We start from the raw sequence: 23,913 nt of genomic DNA, 5'->3' as shown, positions 1-23,913 counted from the left end.
TGGGTTATGAGAAGTGAGGGAAGGGGCAATGGGGATTTAAGAAATGAGTGTAGGGTTGCTGTTTGGGGTGAAGGGAAATTTCTAGTAATGGATGGTGGGAAGGTGATAGCATTACAACATTCTAAATGTGATTAATCCCACTAATGGAATGCTAGGGAGGGGTTGGAATGGGAAGATTTAGACTGTATGTATGTTTCCACAATTGACAAAAGAAAAAGACAGTCTAAATAGGCAATGACAATTACATGCCAAGGATGATCCTGGATGGGATCTGAGGATGGAGGAGAGGAGGCTCAAAGGGACACAACTGGGACATAAGAAAAAAAAGGAAATACAGAATGTAAGCTTTGTATCAATGTAGAATTTCTTGAACTTCTTAGCTGTGCTTAATGGGATTGCATAAAAGAATGTTCTTGTTCATGGGAATTGTATATGTGAATTATATTGTTTGTTCAAGGATGTGTTCAGCTTGCTCTCATATGTTCAGAAGACAGAGCAATAGATGATGGATGATAGGGAGGGATGGAGGGAGGGAGGGAAAGAAATGGTGGTGTGACAGGATGTTAAAGTTGGTGGATCAGGGTATCGGGAGAGGGAAGTCAGGGTATGCTGGAGTTCTGTGTATGGGTTTTGCATTGTTTTTGCAACTGTTCCTGTAAGTTTGAATTTATTTCAAAATAAAATTAAAAAAAAAATCTATACACTAAGTATAACTTTTAGCTTTTATTATGGAAATGAATGGAGAACTTTCTCAAGAAGCATGAGTACAAACATGCTTTCAAGTTTTAAAGTAAATAACAGTCCAGTGGTAACAAAACACTCTGTACACACACACACACACACACACACCAGACTGAACCAAAGCAAAGAAGACTGAAGGATGAACATCTAATTTGTTAAAAGTGCTTGTTTCAATTATCAAAAGTTATTTTCTACTTTAACAGCAAAGTTGTTGACTTGCAACAAATTGCTTTACAATCTAAATCAAATGATAGCAACGCAATAGAATCAAAAAATAAAATTGATTGGGTATTTTATTTTAAAATATATACTATCAAAATAGGAAAATATATAAATAAGGAAATAATACATTTCAAAATCATTAAAACTTGCCAAATGACTATCTTAAAATGGATATTTAAGAATGTATTTATGTAACATTACACTTAAAATTTGTAAAAACAGTCCTTGTGATTTATGAACCTATAAAAAAGAAAAAATTTTACCTATATTAACAACCATCTACTTTTACTATTAGCTTAACCCTTCATATATCATATAACCACATCCTTTGTGGAATCTGTTGTAGCTCAAGACTATTTCACCATTTCCGAATGGACATATAACCGGCAGTTGACAAATAAACTCATTGAAGAATGAAGAGTAGTTTAATTTCACTAATTCATGGACACAATTACCATAGAAAATGACTACTTAAGCTCAAAGCCATTAAATGATCTACCAGTATCAACTAGGCCAATAGATTTCTGATACATCCAGATGTCTACTTCCTAGGACTAAGTTATAATTTCCCGAATAGACATCAGAGAAAACTCAAGAATGACACTAGTGAGAGAGACAGAATATTCTTTGGCTAGAATTAGAGACCAAGGTCAACAATGACCTCCATACTGTCAAATCAAGTGGTCAATTCTTTAACAGCACCTTATTCAGACTCTCAGCAGCATCTGACATAGGTTTACACACCCTTCTTCTTGAAACTCCTTTCTTTTTAAGACCATTATGACACCATGATCTCCTGGTTCTCTTCCTACCCAACTGGCTGCTCCTTCTCAGGCTCTTCTACTGGTTTCTTCTCCCCTGAATCCCTGAGTGTCCAATCCCTCAGTGTCATAGGGCCCACAGCCCTCATGTCTTCTTTAGCTACACTCCTTCCCCAAATGATCTTATCTAGTATTATGTCTTTAAATATAATTAGATGTTGATTATTACCAAATCTATAAATCTAGCTCTGGTCTCTCTCCAGTTTCTTTTATCCAATTGCCTCCTCAACAAGTCCGCTGGAATGTTTAATAGGTATCTTAACAGGTTCAACACAAAAATCATGTAGGCCTGCTCCTCACTCAGTCTTGCCTGAAGAAGCAAACATCACCAACCTTCACCAAGTTGTTTAACGTTTTATTTTCTGCACACCCTATATCAACTCATCGGCAGGATCTACTTTTAAAACATAGCACAAATCAGTCCACTTCTCACCTGTGGGTTAAATTACCTATAGACCTATGCTTCTTTAAGAAGGAAAACGAGAAAGTGCTTACAGATGCTGACAGAGACAACATTTATACAAATAAAAAGACTGAAAGTTTATACAAGAATCCACCACAGGTGACTACTTAGAAGCACCTTAGACGCAACCAAAGAAGAGAATTAAGAGCCCAAAAGAAAAGGGTAACAAAAGCTACACAATAGTGGAAAGTCAATTTAAAAGTAACTGGTCTCCACAACACTATACCATTTCATCAACCTTTACCATTTGTGAATGAGTCCACCAGTTTCTCTAGGAAATAATATAGAAGAAAATGACACTTGGCATATATATTTGGTTTTATTTTAGTAGTCTCTTCAAACAGTAGGCTAAGAGAAATAGAATATTCACTCAAAAACTAAAAAAGAGACGTGAACGATAATTAAAGTACTACATACTGTGCAGAGATCCTTATATTGTAGCTTTTGGAATTTTGTATCTGTGTTTCCTGCACATAGTTCCACATAACCAAGAACCACCTGAAACACAGTATTATGGATGGCTTGGGTAAAGTGCATATGAAGTTGATCCATTGCTGTCTGTGGAAAGAAAAAACATACAACATGATTTGATGTTATTAAAATAAATAAATTTCAACAGATTGGAGAAACACAGGAAAAAAATCTTTACCAATTATAGCTGCAGCACCAAAAATAGCTACTATTCAGAGTATTATAAGTATAGTGTTGATTATAGTGCAAATGACCTTTCAAATAACCACAGCATCATGCTACGGAAAATAAATGTGACTCACGAGCAATGCTTTGTTTCTCTGTATTTATAATTGAGCTCTTCAACACTATTTCATTTTATTCCTTTACCCTGCTTTATATTTCTTTATAGCACTTGTTACCACTTGATATTATAATAATTTATTTCTTTACTATCTGTCTCCTATCACGAGAGTATAAAATATAAGAGGGTCTATATTCAGGTGCATAGAGAATGCACATAGTAGGTATCAATAAATATTTAATATATGAAAGAATGAATCTTATGGGGGATATTAGAAGATACAAAGGTATTTCTGAAGGCCTTTAAATACATCCCTCAAAATTCTCAATATGTCCCTCAAGTCTTCCTTGTATTTTTTCCTAGTTACAGCTTAAGACATAAAAATTAATAAAGTATGATGAATAACTATATTTCTTTATGCATATTTTAAAACAGAAATAGAGTTTAAAGGGTTTTGTAAAGCCTTAAATTTCCTTCTAAGGGAGGGGAATAGTTAAGGGAAGGAAACATTTACAACCTTCATGTTTAAATGTGGTACAGATAAAGGTATAATCCTATGCAAATAGAAGATACATTTAACTTTCAAACCATGGCCCTGTTTCAAGTTTCTCAAGAAATCCCTTGAGCAATAAGAATACTTAAAGCATGAATCTTTAATGATACGTGCAATGGACTTGTTTTACAGATAAGCATACGAAAGTTTACCCCTCTTTTTAAGGAAGCAATGTTGGCCCATTTGGAACCCATAAAGCTCCAAGTTAAGAACTCCTGATCTAGGACCAAGAGCCGAGGTAAAAGAAACTACACATCTTCTCCCACAGAATTATTTAATAAAATTATGCTTTTTTAAAAAACCTACATGGGACTTTCAGGAAGGTGGTGGATTAGGAGAGAGAGAGAAAAATTCTCCTCTGTGAAAAACACTAGATGAAGGACAGAAAATGCTCCAGAACAGCAGTTCGAGGGTGCCACTGGCCAGGCAGGGATTTCTACACCACAAAGTGAGAATGCAACTGGGCAGGCCAGGAGACTACATTTGGGACAGGTGAGAGTGTGACCCAGAATGCCACTGGAGATGGGCAGTTAGAGCTGGCTGAGGAGCACAGAAGGGAGCAGCCTTCCACGCCCCATGCACACTTCTCAGAAGTTGGCTGGGGTGATAACCTCTCACAGCCTCACAGCTGAGAGCTACCAAGCTGGGGACTGGCAGCTAGAGCCAACCCTCAAGTGCAGAAGGAACAGCTTTCTAAGCCCCATGCACCCATCTCAGTAGTTGGCTAGGAGATAACCCTCACAGCCCCACAGCAGAGAACTCACGTGACAGAACTCAGGATTCAGCAGTATTGTGACCACAACCACTCTTCCTCCATGGAAGCCCATGGTGTGCACAGCTGACAGGCAAGGGTGTGGCACGGAAGTGCCAGGAGCCCCTCTCCAACCCCAGGGACTCGCAGGCACACATCTGACAGGGCCTACAGGGCATTTGAGCTGGAAAGTGAGACATTCAGTTCTGCAGCCCAAGAGTACTCAACCCACAGCCCCGGGAACTGCCAGGACCACTGTGCCCTGGAGTGGACTCCCTACTGAATGGCGTAGTGCTCACTCCCTTCCCACAAGGGGGTCAGTCCCCAGTGTACACAAAAAATTGGTGCACTGATTGGATTTCTACACAATTTGGACCGCACTTAATGGACAGAATTGGGGGAGAACTGGCTTGAGGGTAAGAGTGGTTCAAAAGTACCATCTGCTGGTAGGACACAGAAAGTGTACTACACCAAGCTGTAGCTCTGCCAAGTTATAGATACCCTGAGGCCAAAAACAACAGAAAATTATCAAGCATATGAAGAAACCAGAAGATATGCACAACCCAAATGACCAAATTAAAAAGCCACGGGACACACAAAACTTGAAGCAATTAATCAAGGAAGTATACACAAATCTCCAAAACAATTTCAATGTGATGGCAAAGGACATAAAGGACATCAGGAGGACCCTAGAAGAGCACAAAGAAGAAGAATTTGAAAAGAGTAAATAAAAAAATAACATCTTAAGGAAAGAAAACATACTGTTGATCAAATTAAAAATATACTTGAGACACAACAGCAGATTTGAAGAGACAGAGGAAAGAATTAGCAAACTACAGGGCAAATGCTGGAGTGCAAAAGCAGAAAAGAATAAACAGTGAAAAAAATAAAAAAATTGGAAATAGCTCTCATGGAAATGATGGAAACATGAAGCACACAAACATAAGAATTGTTGGTGTTCCAGAAGGTGGAGAGAATACTAAAGGGCTAGGAAGAGTATTCAAAGACATTGCTAGAGAAAACTTTCCAACCCTTCTAAAAGACATAAATACGCAAATCAAAGACGTCCAACGAACTCCAAAGAGAATAAATCCAAATAAACCCACTCCAAGACATATTCTGATCAGACTGTCAAATGTTGAAGAGAAGGAGAAAGTTCTGAAAGCAGCAAGAGAGAAGAGATTAACCACATACAAGTGAAACCACATATGACTAAGTCCTGACTACTCAATGGCACCATGGAGGAGAGAAGACGGTGGCTTGACATATTAAAAATTCTGAAAGAGAAAAACTGCCAGCCAAGAATTCTTCATCCAGCAAAGCTCTCCTTCAAAATTGAGGGGATAGTTTAAAATTTTCACAGACAAATAACTGCTGAGTGAATTTGTTAACAAGACACCAGCCCTGCAAGAAATACAAAAGGGAGTTCTACAGGCAGAGAAAAAAGGAAAGAAGAGGCATAGAGAAGGGCACAGAAATGAAGAGTATTAGTAAGGATAACTTAAAGCAAATAAAGACAGAAGGGAAAAATAGATCTGACAACTAAAACCAAAGGATAAGATGGCTGATTCCAAGACTTGCCTTCACAGAAATAACATTAAATGTGAATGAATTAAACTCCCCAATTAAAAGATATAAATTGGCAGAATGGATTAAAAAATATGAATCACCAATATGCTGTTTACAACAGACTCATCTTAAACCCAGCGACACAAAGAAATTGAAAGTGAAAAGATGGAAAAAATATTCCATGCAAGCTATAGCCAAAAGAAAGCAGACACAGCAATACTAATATCAGACAAAATAGACATTCAATGCAAAGATGTCATAAGAGATAAAGAAGGACACTATATACTAATAAAAGGGACAATTCACCAAGAAGAAATAACAATCATAAATGTTTATGTACCTAATCAAGGTGCTCAAAAGTACATGAGACAAACATTGGCAAAACCGAAGGAAGCAATAGATGTTTCCACAATAATTGTGGAAGACTTCAATACACCACTCTTTCCCATAGATAGAACAACCAGACAGAGGACCAATAAGGAAACTGAGAACCTAAACAATGTGATAAACAAATTAGACTTAACAGACATATAGAAAGCGTTACATCCAAAATTACCAGGATAAGTGTTCTTCTCTAGCACTCATGGATCATTTGCTGGGGCAAAAAACAAGCCTCAATAAATTTTAAAAAATTGAAATTATTCAAAGCCCATTCTCTGACCACAATGGAATCCAATTAGAAGTCAATAACCATCAAAGAACCAGAACATTCACAAATATGTGGAGGTTAAACAACACACTCCTAAACAATCATTGGGTCAAAGAAGAAATTGCAAAAGAAATTGGTAAATATTTAGAGACAAATAAAATAAGAACACAAAATATCAAAACCTACAGGAAGCAGTGAAAGCAGTATCGAGGGGGAAATTTATAGCTCTAAATGCATACATTAAAAAGGAAGAAAGAACTAAAATCAAATAACTAATAGATCAATTGAAGAAGCTAGAGAATGATCAACAAACTAACCCTAAAGCAAGTGCAGAAAAGAAATAACAAGGATTAAAGCGGAAATAAATTATAAAAAGAACAACAAAAAAATTAGAACGAATAAATAAAACCAAAAGTTGGTTCTTTGAGAACATCAACAAAACTGACAAACCCTTAGCTAGACTGACTGAGTCAAAAAGAGAGAAGACCCAAATAAACAAAATAATAAATGAGAAGGGGGACATTTCTGTGGATCCCAAAGAAACTTTAAAAATCATAAGATGATACTATGAACAACTGTATGCCAACAAACTAGACAGTTTAGAGGAAATGGATATTTTCCTTGAAACACATAAACAGCATAGACTGACCCAAGAAGAAATAGAGAGACCTCCACAAATCAATAACAAGTAAAGAGAGCCAATCAGTCATCAAAAAGCTTCCTACAAATAAAAGCCCAGGGCCAGATGGCTTAACAGGGGAATTTACCAGACTTTCCAAAAAGAACTGATACCATTCCTCCTCCAACTCTTTCAAAACATTGAAGGAAAGGGAACACTACCTAAACATTTTACGAAGCTAACGTCACTCTAATACCAAAACCAGATAAAGATGTTACAAGAAAGGAAGACTACAGGCCAATCTCCCTAATGAATATAGATGCAAAAATTCTCAGCAAAATGCTTGCAAATCAAATCCAAAGACCCAGTTAAATAAGTATACACCACAATCAAGTGGGGTTCATCCCACGCATGCCAAGGATGGTTCAACATAAGGAAATCATTCAATGTAATACACACATTAACAAATCGAAAGGGAAAAATCAAGTATCGTCTCAATAGATGCTGGAAAACATTCAAAAAAAATTCAGCATCTTTTTTTGATAAAAACACTTCAAAAGGTAGAAATTGAAGGAAACCCACTCAATATGATAAAGCACATATATGAAAAACCCAAAGCCAGCATAGTACTCAACAATAAGAGACTGAAAGCCTTCCCCCTAAGATCAGGAATGAGACAAGGGTGCCCGCTGTCACCACTATCATTCAACATTGTGCTAGAAGTTCTAACCAGAGAAGTCCAGCAAGACAAAGAAATTAAAGATATCCAAATTGGAAACAAAGAAGTAAAACTGTCATTATTTGCAAATGACACGACATTTGGAAAATCCTGAGAAATCAATAACATAGCTACTTGAGCTAATAAACAAATTCAGCAACATGGCGGGATAAAAGATTAATGTGCAAAAGTCAGTAATGTTCCTATACACTAGAAGTGACCTAACGGAAGAGACACTCAGGAAAAAAATCCACTCACAATAGCAACTAAAAAAAGCAAGTAACTAGGAATAAAACTAACAAAGGAGGTAAAAGACCTCTACACAGAAAACTACATAACTTTACTAAAAGAATTAAAGAGATGGAAAGATATTCCACGTCCATGGATAGGAAGGCTAAACATCGTTAAGATGTCAATCCTACCGAAACTAATCTACAGATTCAACACAATGCCAATCAAAATTCCAACAACTTACTTTGCAGACTTGGAAAAGCTAGTTATCAAATTTATTGGAAGGGAAAGGGGCCTCAAATTGCTAAAAACATTCTAAAAAAGAAAAACAAAGTGGGAGGATTTACACTTTCTGACTTTGAAGCCTAACTTAAAGCCACAGTAGTCAAAATAGCATGGTATTGACGCAAAGATAGATATGTGGATCAATGGAATTAAACTGAGAATTCAGAAATAGACCCCCAGATCTATGGTCGACTGATTTTTAACAAAGCTTACTAAACTGGGACAGAACAGTCTCTTCAACAAATGGGGCTGGAAGAACTAGATATTCATATCCAAAAGAATGAAAGAGGACCCCTACTTCACACCCTGTACAAAAATTAACTCAAAGTGGATCAAAGACCTCAATATAAGAGACAGTACCATAAAACTCCTAGAAGATAATGCAGGGAAACATCTTCAAGACCTAGTATAAGGAGGTAGCTTCTTTTTTTTTTTTTTTTTTAATTCAGTTTTATTGAAATATATTCACAAACCATACAGTCATCCATGGTATACAATCAACTGTTCACAGTATGATCATATAGTTATGTGTTCATCAACACAATCTATTTCTGAACATTTTCCTTACATCAGAAAGAATCAGAATAAGAATAAAAAATAAAAGTGAAAAGAGAATACCCAAACCATCCCCCCATCCCACCCTATTTGTCATTTAGTTTTTACTCCCATTTTTCTACTGATTTTTTTTCAATTTTTTAACTTTGTTTATCAAAAAATTAAAAACAAACAGGCAAACAACAACCAAAAAAACCCCACAACATTTCAAACAAAGCAATGGATTAAGGAAAACAAATAACCTAAAATAACTACTTTGCTTCCAATATGTTCCTACCATACCCCAAGAAAATTAATAAACCATGTCCAAACAGAGGAGTAAGAAAAACAAATAATCTAAAATAACTACATTGCTTCCAACATGTTCCTACCATACCCCAAGAAAATTAACAACCCCTAAAAAAACAAAGGAATAAGAGAAAAAAAAAAACCTAAAATAACTCTATTGCTTCCAACATGATCTTACTATATCCAAGTTTACAAACCATAATCATTCCTGAGCATTCCCATAACATTGAGATTACCCTCCATAGTTTATCTGTTCTTCTTAGATTATCATTCCCCCTCCACTAATTGGTATCTCTAGGTCCCCTACATTCTACAGTATAAAACATTGTACATTTTTCACAGAATTCACATTAGTGGTAACATACAATATCTCTCTTTTTGTGCCTGGCTTATTCTGCTCAACATTATGTCTTTTTTTTTTTTTTTTTTAATCTTCATTTTATTGAGATATATTCATATACCACGCAGTCATACAAAACAAATCGTACTTTCGATTGTTCACAGTACCATTACATAGTTGTACATTCATCACCCAAATCAATCCCTGACACCTTCATTAGCACACACACAAGAATAACAAGAATAATAATTAGAGTGAAAAAGAGCAATTGAAGTAAAGAAGAACACTGGGTACCTTTGTCTGTTTGTTTCCTTCCCCTATTTTTCTACTCATCCATCCATAAACTAGACAAAGTGGAGTGTGGTCCTTATCGCTTTCCCAATCCCATTGTCACCCCTCATAAGCTACATTTTTATACAACTGTCTTCGAGATTCATGGGTTCTGGGTTGTAGTTTGATAGTTTCAGGTATCCACCACCAGCTACCCCAATTCTTTAGAACCTCAAACGGGTAGTCTAAAGTGTGCGTAAGAGTGCCCACCAGAGTGACCTCTCGGCTCCTTTTGGATTCTCTCTGCCACTGAAGCTTATTTCATTTCCTTTCACATCCCCCTTTTGGTCAAGAAGATGTTCTCCGTCCCACGATGCCAGGTCTACATTCCTCCCCGGGAGTCATATTCCACGTTGCCAGGGAGATTCACTCCCCTGGGTGTCTGATCCCACGTAGGGGGGAGGGCAGTGATTTCACCTTTCAAGTTGGCTTAGCTAGAGAGACAGGGCCACATCTGAGCAACAAAGAGGCATTCGGGAGGAGGCTCTTAGGCACAACCATAGGGAGGCCTAGCCTCTCCTTTGCAGCAACCGTCTTCCCAAGGGTAAAACCTGTGGTAGAGGGCTCAACCCATCAAACCACCAGTCCCCTATGTCTGTGGTCCTGTTAGCAACCATGGAGGTGGGGTAGGCGAATACCCCTGCATTCTCCACAGGCTCCTCAAGGGAGCACTACATCTTTTTTTTTTCTTGTTTTTCTTTTTTCTTTTTCTTTTTTTTTTTTAACTTTCCCTTCTTTTTTAAATCAACTGTATGAAAAAAAAGTTAAAAACAAAACAAACATACAATAAAAGAACATTTCAGAGACCATAACAAGGGAGTATGAAAAAGACAACTAACCTAAGATAACTGCTTAACTTCCAACATGTTCCTACTTTACCCCAAGAAAGTTACCTAATATAGCAACATTTCTGTGAACTTGCTCCTACTATATCCATCAGAAATTAACAGACCATAGTCATTCCTGGGCATCCCCAGAATGTTAAATAGCTTATCTGTTCTTCTTGGATTATTGTTCCCCCTTCCTTAATTGCTCTCTATTGCTAGTTCCCCTACATTCTACATTATAAACCATTTGTTTTACATTTTTCAAAGTTCACATTAGTGGTAGAATATAATATTTCTCTTTTTGTGCCTGGCTTATTTCGCTCAGCATTATGTCTTCAAGGTTCATCCATGTTGTCATATGTTTCACGAGATCGTTCTTTCTTACTGCCACGTAGTATTCCATCGTGTGTATATACCACATTTTATTTATCCACTCATCTGTTGAAGGACATTTGGGTTGTTTCCATTTTTTGGCAATTGTGAATAATGCTGCTATGAACATTGGCGTGCAGATATCTGTTCGTGTCACTGCTTTCCGATCTTCCGGGTATATACCGAGAAGTGCAATCGCTGGATCGAATGGTAACTCTATATCTAGTTTTCTAAGGAACTGCCAGACTGACTTCCAGAGTGGCTAAACCATTATACAGTCCCACCAACAATGAATAAGAGTTCCAATTTCTCCACATCCCATCCAGCATTTGTAGTTTCCTGTTTGTTTAATGGCAGCCATTCTAATCGGTGTTAGATGGTATCTCATTGTGCTCTTAATTTGCATCTCTCTAATAGCTAGTGAAGCTGAACATTTTTTCATGTGTTTCTTGGCCATTTGTATTTCCTCTTCAGAGAACTGTCTTTTCATATCTTTTGCCCATTTTATAATTGGGCCAACTGTACTATTGTCATTGAGTTGTAGGATTTCTTTATATATGCAAGATATCAGTCTTTTGTCAGATACATGGTTTCCAAAAATTTTTTCCCATTGAGTTGGCTGCCTCTTTACCTTTTTGAGAAATTCCTTTGAGGTGCAGAAACTTCTAAGCTTCAGGAGTTCCCATTTATCTGTTTTCTCTTTTGTTGCTTGTGCTTTGGGTGTAAAGTCTAGGAAGTGGCCGCCTAATACAAGGTCTTGAAGATGTTTTCCTACATTATCTTCTAGGAATTTTATGGTACTTTCTTTTATATTGAGATCTTTTGTCCATTTTGAGTTAATTTTTGTGTAGGGGGTGAGGTAGGGGTCCTCTTTCATTCTTTTGGATATGGATATCCAACTCTCCCAGCCCCATTTGTTGAAAAGACCATTATGACTCAGTTCAATGACTTTGGGGGCCTTATCAAAGATCAGCTGGCCATAGATCTGAGGGTCTATCTCCGAATTCTCAATTCGATTCCATTGATCTATATGTCTATCTTTGTGCCAGTACCATGCTGTTTTGGCAACTGTGGCTTTATAATAAGCTTCAAAGTCAGGGAGTGTAAGTCCTCCCACTTCGTTTTTCTTTTTTAGAGTGTCTTTAGCAATTCGAGGCATCTTCCCTTTCCAAATAAATTTGATAACTAGCTTTTCCAAGTCTGCAAAGTAGCTTGTTGGAATTTTGATTGGGATTGCATTGAATCTGTAGATGAGTTTGGGTAGAATTGACATCTTAATGACATTTAGCCTTCCTATCCATGAACATGGAATATTTTTCCATCTTTTAAGGTCCCCTTCTATTTCTTTTAGTAGAGTTATGTAGTTTTCATTGTATAGGTCTTTTACATCTTTGGTTAAGTTTATTCCTAGGTACTTGATTTTTTTAGTTGCTATTGAAAATGGTATCTTTTTCTTGAGTGTCTCTTCAGTTTGTTCATTTCTAGCATATAGAAACATTACTGACTTATGTGCATTAACCTTGTATCCCGCTACTTTGCTAAATTTGTTTATTAGCTCTAGTAGCTGTATCGTCTATTTCTCAGGGTTTTCTAGATATAAGATCATATCATCTGCAAACAATGACAGTTTTACTTCTTCTTTTCCAATTTGGATGCCTTTTATTTCTTTGTCTTGCCGGATTGCCCTGGCTAGCACTTCCAGCACAATGTTGAATAACAGTGGTGACAGCAGGCATCCTTGTCTTGTTCCTGATCTTAGAGGGAAGGCTTTCAGTCTCTCACCATTGAGTACTATGCTGGCTGTGGGTTTTTCCTATATGCTCTTTATCATGTTGAGGAAGTTTCCTTCAATTCCTACCTTTTGAAGTGTTTTTATCAAAAAGGGATGTTGGATTTTGTCAAATGCTTTTTCAGCATCTATTGAGATGATCAATTGATTTTTCCCTTTCGAGTTTTTAATGTGTTGTAATACATTGATTGTTTTTCTTATGTTGAACCATCCTTGCATGCCTGGAATGAACCCCACTTGGTCATGGTGTATGATTTTTTTAATGTGTCTTTGGATTCGATTTGCAAGTATTTTGTTGAGGATTTTTGCATCTATATTCATTAGGGAGATTGGCCAGTAGTTTTCCTTTTTTGTAGCATCTTTGCCTGGTTTTGGTATTAGATTGATGTTAGCTTCATAAAATGAGTTAGGTAGTGTTCCATTTTCTTCAATGTTTTGAAAGAGTTTGAGTAAGATTGGTGTCAGTTCTTTCTGGAAAGTTTGGTAGAATTCCCCTGTGAAGCCATCTGGCCCTGGGCATTTATTTGCGGGAAGATTTTTGATGACTGATTGGATCTCTTTGCTTGTGATGGGTTGGTTGAGGTCTTCTATTTCTTCTCTCTTCAGTCTAGGTTGTTCATATGTTTCCAGGAAATTGTCCATTTCCTCTACATTATCCAGTTTGTTGCCATACAGTTGTTCATAGTATCCTCTTATAATTTTTTTAATTTCTTCAGGATCTGCAGTTATGTCACCTTTTTCATTCATTATTTTGTTTATATGGGTCTTCTCTCTTTCTGATTTTGTCAGTCTAGCTAGGGGCTTGTCAATCTTGTTGATCTTCTCAAAGAACCAACTTTTGGTGATATTTATCCTCTCTATTGTTTTTTTGTTCTCTATGTCATTTATTTCTGCTTTAATCCTTGTTATTTCTTTTCTTCTACTTGGTTTAGGATTGGTTTGCTGTTCATTTTCTAGCTTCTTCAGTTGATCCATTAGTTCTTTGATTTTGGCTCTTTCTTCCTTTTTAATATATGCGTTTAGTGCTAAAAATTTCCCCCTTAGCACTGCTTTTGCTGCATCCCATAGGTTTTGGTATGTTGTGTTCTCATTTTCATTCGTCTCTATATATTTAGCAATTTCTCTTGCTATTTCTTCTTTAACCCACTGATTGTTTAGGAGTGTGTTGTTTAACCTCCAGGTATTTGTGAATTTTCTAAGTCTCTGATGGTTATTGACTTCTAATTGTATTCCATTGTGGTCAGAGAATGTGCTTTGAATAATTTCAATCTTTTTAAATTTATTGAGGCTTGTTTTATGTCCCAGCATATGATCTATTCTGGAGAAAGTTCCATGAGCACTAGAAAAGTATGTGTATCCTGGTGATTTGGGATGTAAGGTCCTGTATATGTCTGTTAAATCTAATTCATTTATCAGATTGTTTAGGTTTTCAATTTCCTTATTGGTCTTCTGTCTGGTTGATCTATCTATAGGAGAGAGTGATGTGTTGAAGTCTCCCACAATTATTGTGGAAACATCAATTGCTTCCTTTAGTTTTGCCAGTGTTTCTCTCATGTATTTTGTGGCACCTTGGCTGGGTGCATAGACATTTACGATTGTTATTTCTTCTTGCTGAATTGCCCCTTTTATTAGTACGTAGTGGCCTTCTTTGTCTCTCAAAACATCCCTGCATTTGAAGTCTATTTTATCTGAGATTAATATTGCTACACCTGCTTTCTTTTGGCTGTAGCTTGCATGAAATATTTTTTTCCATCCTTTCACTTTCAGTTTCTTTGTGTCCCTGTGTCTAAGATGAGTCTCTTGTATGCAACATATTGATGGTTCATTTTTTTTGATCCATTCTGCGAATCTATAGCTCTTAATTGGGGAGTTTAATCCATTTACATTCAACGTTATAACCGTGAAGGCATTTCTTGAATCAGCCATCTTATCCTTTGGTTTATGTTTGTCATATTTTTCCCCTCTGTCTATTAATATCCTTTATTGTACCCATACCGAATCTCTTTAGTACTGAACCTTTCTCCAAGTCTCTCTGTCCTTTCTTTGTTTCTCTGTCTGTAGGGCTCCCTTTAGTATCTCCAGTAGGGCAGGTCTCTTGTTAGCAAATTCTCTCAGCATTTGTTTGTCTGTGAAAAATTTAAGCTCTCCCTCAAATTTGAAGGAGAGCTTTGCTGGATAAAGTATTCCTGGCTGGAAATTTTTCTCACTCAGAATTTTAAATATATCGTGCCACTGCCTTCTTGCCTCCATGGTGGCTGCTGAGTAGTCACTACTTAGTCTTATGCTGTTTCCTTTGTATGTGGTGAATTGCTTTTCTCTTGCTGCTTTCAGAACTTGCTCCTTCTCTTCTGTGTTTGATAGTGTGATCAGTATATGTCTCAGAGTGGGTTTATTTGGATTTATTCTATTTGGAGTTCGCTGAGCATTTATGATTTGTGTATTTATGTTGTTTAGAAGATTTGGGAAGTTTTCCCCAACAATTTCTTTGAATACTCTTCCTAGACCTTTACCCTTTTCTTCCCCTTCTGGGACACCAATGAGTCTTATATTCGGACGTTTCATATCATCTATCATATCCCTGAGGTCCATTTCGATTTTTTCAATTTTTTTCCCCATTCTTTCTTTTATGCTTTCATTTTCCATTCTGTCATCTTCCAGGTCACTGATTCGTTGTTCAACTTCCTCTAGTCTTGTACTATGAGTGTCCAGAATCTTTTTAATTTGGTCAACAGTTTCTTTAATTTCCATAAGATCATCCATTTTTTTATTTAGTCTTGCAATGTCTTCTTTATGCTCTTCTAGGGTCTTCTTGATTTCCTTTATCTCCCGTACTATGGTCTCATTGTTCATCTTTAGTTCTTTGAGTAGCTGCTCTAGGTGCTGTGTCTCTTCTGGTCTTTTGATTTGGGTGCTTGGGCTTGGGTTATCCATATCGTCTGGTTTTTTCATATGCTTTATAATTTTCTGTTGTTTTTGGCCTCGTGGCATTTGCTGAACTTGATAGGGTTCTTTCAGGATTTGTAGACCAATTGAAGTCCTTATCTCTAATTTATCAGATCCACAGCTTCGTGGACTACACTTTCTCTAACTAACCAGCAGGTGGCGTCCACGAGCCACCTGTTCTCCACAAGCCAGTTCTCCCCTGCTTAGCCTTTTTGGTGAGTGGGGGAGTGAGTCTTGTGGGGTCCAATTGGTGTACCAAGCTTGCGTGTGTAGTTGGTGTTGCCTGCCCTGTATATGGGGCGTGTTTCTGGGCAGTCAGGGAGGGGGGGGTGGCTCTAACAATCAAATCTCCCTGGTGATCCTAGAGTTTTAAAGCTGCTGCAATAGTCTAATCCTTCAGTTCAGTCCTGCCACAGTTTGTCTCTGCCGCTGACCCACAGGTCCTTGGTATTGGCGTATGGCTCCTGAGACTTGCAAGTGGGCCCCTCTTCCAGGCCGTGCACCCCGGGTCCTCTGTTGAGGGATGACTGTGCTATGTCACAGGTGAGTGCCGTCCCCCCAGGGCAGTTCTGGGCTGCTGGGCTGTGTAGGGAGGCTCCCAGTCTGCTGAAATGATGGCTGAATGGGGCTTTGTTAATTCACACTGCTCTACCTTCCAAACTCTGGGACAATCAGCTGAGGTTGCAGGGAAGGCTAATGTCCACGCCCAGTTTTGTGGTGTGTGCCTGTTATTTGAAGCACTTCCGTCACACTGGGTTGTCTGGGGCAGTTCTGGGCTATGGGGCTGGTGATGGGCAGGAGTGTTTCCTGTCCACCAGGATGATGGCTGTGAGCGGACACCCCCCTTTTCTTGGGAAGTTGTGGTGTTTAGTCAATTTTCTCAGCCACTGGATTATTGCGTTTTGTCTCAGAGCTCTCCTAGTTCTGCTCTTGACTTGACCTGCCCAAATAGTAAGTCTTTGAAGCTTTCTGTATTGGGCTTCTTTGAGTAATTGTTTTAGAAAAAGAAAAAAGGATTAAAAAAAAAAAACAAAAAACGGGCCCTCCTCAGAGATCTAATGGGTTATTGAAATGCTAAGAGACAAAGCAACCAGGGCCATTAAGGAAAGGTCCACAGGGCAGAGAGATCAGCTTTTCTTCGGGATTTGCATATGCGCCTCAGGGCCCTTCCCCTTTCTATGTTCACCAGAACTCCAAAAATCCTCCGCTTTTATTTTGGAGTTTTTCGTGTTGTTTTTTTTCTATGCCTGTCTCCTCTCTGCTGGGCTGGCTGCTCTCAGATTCTCTGGTGTCTGGTCTCAGTCTATCTATGTTTGGAGTTTGGATCAGTAGAATGAGTTTCCGATAAGGGCTGCCACTGCAGTTCTCCCTTCTCCTTCCCGGAGCTGACAGCCCCTCCTCCCCCGGGACCGAGCCTGGCAGGGAGGGGCGCAGGTCCCCTGGCCGCAAAAACTCACAGATTTTGCCGATCTCAGCAGTTCCACGTTTTCATGAGTGTTGTATGAAGTATGCCCAAAGTCAGATTCCTCTGTGGTGTCCAGTCCACGCAGTTCCTGGCTTTCTACCTACTTTCCTGGAGGAGTAACTAAAACATACAGCTCACCAGTCTGCCATCTTGCCCCGCCTCCTCAGGAGGTAGCTTCTTAGACCTTGCACCCAAAGCACAAGAAATGAACAAAAAAACAGATAAATGGGAATTCCTCAAAATCAAAAGCTTCTGTACCTCAAAGGAATTTGTCAAAAAGGTGAAAAAGCAGCCATCACAACAGGAGAAAATATTTGGAAACCATGTATCTGATAAGAGACTGATATGCTGCATATGTAAAGAAATCCTACAACTCAATGACAGTAGTACAAACAGCTCAATTATAAAATGGGCAAAATATATGAAAAGACATTTCTCCGAATAGCAAATACAAACGGCTAAAAAAATCCCTTAAAAAATGTTCATCTTCACTAGCTATTAAGGAATCAAGACCACAATGAGATATCATCTCACACCAGTAAGAATGACTGCCATTAAACAAACAGGAAACTAAAAACACTGGACAGGATGTGGAGAAACTGGAACACTTATTCATTGCTGGTGGGACTCTATAATGGTACAGCTGCTGTGGAAGACAGTTTGGTCGTTCCACAGAAAACTAGATATCAAGTTACACTACAATCCAGCAACTTCACTTCTTGGTATATACCCAGAAGACATGAAAGCAGTGACATGAACAGACATTTGCATACCAATGTTCACAGCAGCACTGTTCACAATTGCCAAGAGAAGGAAACAATCCAAGTGTCCTTTAACATTTAAGTGGATCAACAAAATGTGGCATATACATACCGTGGAACACTATGCAGCAATAAGAAGGAAGAAGGTCTTGAAACATAAAACATGAATGAATCTTGAAGACATAATGTTGAGTGAAACATCCAGACACAAAAGGAGAGATATCGTATGTTACCACTAATGTGAACTCTGTGAAGAATGTAAAATAAATGCCTTATAATGTAGAACACAGGGGACTAAGAGACAGACAGAAGCTAGCAAAGGGGGAATGATAATCTAATATGTATAGATATGATAATGAGGGTGAAGTTAATGGTATGATATTGGACAGGTGTGATTATCGTTCATTAATGGGATTATAAGTATCAGTGCCACATTAAAGGTGAACATGTTCAAAAGTGGTTGTTTAAAGACATGTAACCCACAGACAGGGTAGCACTAAAAACATAAATAAGTGTTAACATGATATACTTAGAAAGCATGACACTGGTACAAAGAGTTAACAACAGAGTGGTATATTGAAAAACTACCCATTACATATTATAGACTGTATTTAATAGAATATCTTACCTCCACTACACTAAACTAGGGATGAATAATTAGTGGCTGATAAGAGCTCTGGGATGCTTTATGTTATGCTATTTGTTTAAAATTGAGAATGATGATTATTATACAACTAAGTGATGATAATGTGAGAAACTGACTATTTATCTTGGGACAGAATATATGTTTTGTGAAATTAGGAACCCACTACTTAATAAATCAGGCCCTCAGTCTTGAGGCTTTCTCTTGTGAAACTTAGTGCTATAAATTGGAGGCTAAGCCTTCCTATAATTATGCCTAAGGCGCACCTCCAGAGAATCTCTTTTGTTGTTCAGATGTGGCCTTTCTCTCTCTAATCCAAACTCAGAAAATAAATTCATTAACCTCCCCCCACCAACACTGGACATGACTCCCACCTAGATATCCCAAATGGCCACACCACAGTATGACATTTCCTCACCAACAGTAGTTCCTAAAAATACCTAGGTCCCTATCTGAGATTCTATAAAAGATTCACTCACTAAGCTTTCTCTGAAGAACTTAAATCCACCAGAGTGTTCCTATGACAGACAAGCCCTAAAACCCATAGGCAACAGCCTCTTCAAGAACAACAGTCAGATGCAGCCCCCTTCCCCATAATGTTGACACCCCTTTCCAATATGAACAAGTTAGGGTGGTCACTGCCTAGACACCCCTGAAGATCAAGAAAGTGATTAAACAAGTGGAAGGGGCAGCAACAGACAAGATAGGATTTAACAAAGAATTACAAATACTGAAACTTTATATAAATATATATATATATATAGGTATATATATGCATGTATGTATATGTTTAGATGCTAGGTATTAGAATAGCTAGAAGGAAATAACTGAAATGGTGGCTCTGTAACCTATAACACTCTTTGAAATTTACTCTATAGCAATTTGTTGAATTGTGCTTTGAAAGTTTTCACCTTTCCGTATATATCCTGTATTTAACAATACGGAAAGAACTGAAACTGTGAAACTGTAACCCCAAATGGTTTTTTGAAATTAACTATAAAAATGTTTGTTGAGCTGTACTTTGAAAGTTAACAACTTTCTATATATATGCTATATTTTACAATAATGGAAATAGCTGAAATTGTGGAACTGTGACCCGTAACATTCTTTGAAATTTGCTCTCTACTTGTTAAATCTTATTTTGAAAGTTATCACTGTCATATATATATGTTAAAGTTCACAATAAAAGAAGTATAAAATTTTTTTAAAAACCTATATGAAATTGTAAGAATATTAAACCTGAAAAACACTATACTATTTGGTTCAAAACAAATTTTTGTAATGTTTTAATCACACTACATGAACTCTGCATCTATGTGAACTACATCACAATTGCTAGCACAGAATAAAAACTTGCTTTGTTAAATGAAACCCATTAAGAGCACTACATTAGTAATATTCAGACTTAAGCAATCTTGAAAATCAATAGAATTTTGATTAAGAAAAAAAGCAAACAACCTTTCAAAACTAACCTGTGTTTTCCCAAGAAGTCGATAAGCTTGCTGAACTTTGGTATAATGGTTAATGTCAAAATACTTGCAGATCTTGGAAAGCGCTACATCCAACTGTTCCTAGGCAGTTAAAAGAGGAAGCAAGAAGTGGTTAAGGAATCATGTTTTCCACCAATGAGGAGAAAACATTAAGTCTAATTTCTCACTTTTAATTCATATCTAAATACAACTAGTATCACACCGGATTTAGGAGTCAAAACATTTAACTAAAATTATAAATAAATAGGAATTATCATTTATTAGAAACTTAAATCAAGTTTATTGAGATATTATTAACATTGGAGTTTATAAAAACCCATGACTACTGTTTAAATGGATACAAAATAAGTATAATAATCGCTTAAGGAATTTTATTTTTTTTTTTATTTTTATGTAAGTTTATGTTTCCTGAAGCATTCCTAAAACCTTAATTTATAGGAACTGAATTAGTGGAACTAATGAAAAACAATAAAACAATTCTGTGATTACTGAAAAGTAATTCCCAAGAAAATTTCATTGTTCTTAAAAGCACACACCTCTCAACATATAAGCTTTTATATCTAAACCTACTGACTTTGTTTATGAGTTTTTACTTCAAGGAGTTCATTTTAAAATAATAATTTTCTACAAATTTTTATTTACACACTATAGTGTGTATTAAGGGTAAGTATGTGATTCTTGATGATGATTATATAACTACATAGCTTTTATCATGTGACTGTATGATTGTGAAAACCTTGTGACTGACACTCACTTTATCCAGTGTATGGGCAGATGGGTAATAAAATAAAGACAAAAAATATATAAATAATAGGAGGGATAAGCAATATGGGATATTTCGGGTACTCTTTTTTATTTTTTTCTTTATTTTGGAGTAAGGAAAATGTTCTAAAATTGATGAACAACTATATGATGATACAGTGCACCACTGATTATATACTTTGGATGGATTATTTGGTGTGCGAATATATCTCAATAAAATATATAGTATGTGAATATATCTCAATAAAATTGCATTTGAAAAAAGAGTAAGTTTCTGAGCTTTCAACAGAAAACCCTCACGAAAAATATTCAGGGGATTGTTTACTTACAGCATTTTCAAAACAGTTGTTATGCTTTTTATAATTAGCAAGTATTTGCATTCATGATCAAAAGCTACTTTCACAAAAGGTCATTAGAAAGTCCAGCTTCAACATTCTTATCAAGAAAACAATAATACAAATATTAGAAGAAACCAAATTTTTATTAAATTTATTTCAATAAATACTCTACTTTGCAAAGACTGCTAAGAAAAGAGACAAACTCTGAATATCTGTAGGAGGAAAAGCAAGGTTTCATGTTCACAATGACATAACTTTTCTTTGCCAGTTACTACATTTTTCATGAAATATATGAGATACTATTATTAAGCTTAAGAATTTAGGAGACTTTTCATCACCTAGAAGTTATTCTTAAGGAAATCAATTCACTAAACTAAAAAGGAGAAGCAATTGGTAAAAAAAATTAATACGTGGAAAATATTGTGGCTATAATTTATATAATGAGGACACACCTACAACCAACAGTTTGGGGATTTTCCTGGAAATGGTGATATTTTCAAATATTGTTTGCAGTTCCATGACGCCAAAAGTATCAGTGAGTTTGCAAGCAGATTAACATTAATTTGGCCATGCACAGATATTCCAAACAAAAAACAATGGAAACACTGGTAATAATGATAATATGGGAGCCAAAATATACAGTACACCAATGCCATTCAAAAGCTCTAAAAAGAGAAAGCCATTTAAATCACAATGTAACCCTTCTTACCTCAATTTGTTCTAAAGTATCTTGCAGCTTTGAATTCAGTTCACTATTTAATAAAACAGAATGTTAGACAAATCTATCTTTAAAACAAACTAAGAGGTAAGTATAGACCAACAGAATAAATACTCAGTAAATTAAAAAATAAACATTATGAGCGATAAGTCTTAGCCTTGCTGCTGATTCTACAGCTGCCATTTGGAAATACTTCTATGCTCTTAATTCCAATGGAATTTAAAAGATATTTCATACACACACACACTTACACACACACACACACAAACTTAAAATTGCACTTAAAAAAAAACTCTGAAAGACTAAACCAAAATTAATTGAAAATGGTTACTTTTGAGAAGGAGGGAACAGAGTGAGGTGACAGATAAGGAAGCAAGATAAAACTGAACATACATTGTTTTATATTTTTGACTCGAACCATACAAATATTTTTCTTAATTAAAAATTAAAGTCATTAAGTTAAAAAAAAAAGAGGAATTCCTAAAATGAAACAAAAAACTATGTATCAAAATGGTGGAAGAATTACTTCTAAAAGCACAGTAATTTTCCTACATATTCCTAATGCAATACATCTAAATATTATCACTTAAAAATTATAAATAATAAGCATATATTGAATATATAATACATATTAATTGTTAATTATGTTAATGTCATCAAGACCAAAGACTTTTGGCATAAGAATAAAGAATATAAAATAAATACAAAATAAAATTGTAAAGTAATTAGAAGTTTCTACATGAATTAATGACTGATTTTCTTTCTAAAAGAATAAATATTACCTAGCTCAGTCTGCTGAAAGGCCATAATGACCAAGCAGCTATTAGGATCCCTATATTACAGTCCCTAAATACTATTATCTAATAAAACAAGCCAGAGCTCTTTGGCAAAATGGCTAATTTTAGATCTGGAGCAAAAATATTATAAAATAAGCCAGGATGTATTACTTTGAAAAAAAACAAAGCTATCAAAATAATGTGAAGCTGATCACAAACATCTGATAAAAGACCATCAACAAAACCTAGAGCAAACACCATACTTAATGGTGAAACATTACCAGCTTTTCCCCTGAGACTAGAAACAGTCAGGGATACCTCCATCACCATTTCCATTCAACATTATACTGTAGGTACTAGACAGTGCAACAAGATAAGAAAAAGAAATAATAAAGAAGGGAAGAAAGAGTCATTATTAGCAGCAATGGAATTGTGTGGGTAGAAAATCCTAAAGATCTATAGCTAAAACTAGGAATTTAATAATTAAAAATTGATAACAAGGTCACCAGATAAAAAGTAAAATTTCAAAAATAAAATTAATTTCTATGTATTAAGAACAAAAAATTACAAATGGAATTTTTTTTACATATCATTTATAATAGCATTAAAGAAACCAAATTCCTGGGAATGAGTCTAACAAAACGTAAGCAAGACTTCTACGCACAAAACAATACTGAGCAAAAATAAAGATGACTTAATACCGTGGAACTATATACCATGTTAGTAGATTAAAACCTTTAATATTCTTAAGATACCCATTCTCACCAAAATGACCTCTTATAATAATGGAAATTCTATTCAAATTCCTAATAGGCTTTTCTTTTTAATTTGTACAATTTTTTTTAATTTATAGAACCAGACAAGCCGCTTCTCCAATTTATAAGGAAAATCAAAGGGCCAAGAATAGCCAAGACAATCTTGAAGAATAAAAACAAAGTTGGAAGATTTATACTATCAAATAGATAAGGGCTTATTATAAAGGTACAGCAATGAGACAGTGGTATTGAAATAAGGATCCACAAACAGACCAGAAGAACAGAATACAAATAAACTATATCCTTTGCCAAGGAACAGTGTAAGATTCATCTGTTATTAGAAAAATTAAATTCTCTAACCAGGCTTATACTTGGAAAATGGCCC

At 36.2% G+C, this 23,913-nt stretch overlaps 1 protein-coding gene across 3 annotated transcripts in view; it reads right to left on the bottom strand.

Annotated features, from left to right (window-relative positions):
* Window positions 1-23,913, bottom strand: part of VPS50 (VPS50 subunit of EARP/GARPII complex) — a 203,689-nt gene that overhangs the window by 128,600 nt on the left and 51,176 nt on the right. For all 3 annotated transcript variants that reach the window (XM_037836677.1, XM_037836679.1, XM_037836678.1), the window contains exons 10-12: window positions 21,989-22,031; window positions 20,162-20,260; window positions 2,665-2,805 (exon numbers count right to left, since the gene is read on the bottom strand). In XM_037836677.1, the coding sequence (XP_037692605.1) occupies window positions 2,665-2,805; window positions 20,162-20,260; window positions 21,989-22,031 (283 nt within the window). The remainder of the gene's footprint in view (window positions 1-2,664; window positions 2,806-20,161; window positions 20,261-21,988; window positions 22,032-23,913) is intronic.

The sequence above is a fragment of the Choloepus didactylus genome, chromosome 5 (assembly GCF_015220235.1).
Source record: "Choloepus didactylus isolate mChoDid1 chromosome 5, mChoDid1.pri, whole genome shotgun sequence".
NCBI lineage: Eukaryota > Metazoa > Chordata > Mammalia > Pilosa > Megalonychidae > Choloepus > Choloepus didactylus.
Note: the sequence above shows the minus strand (reverse complement) of the source record. Positions and strands in the feature narration are given on the sequence as shown.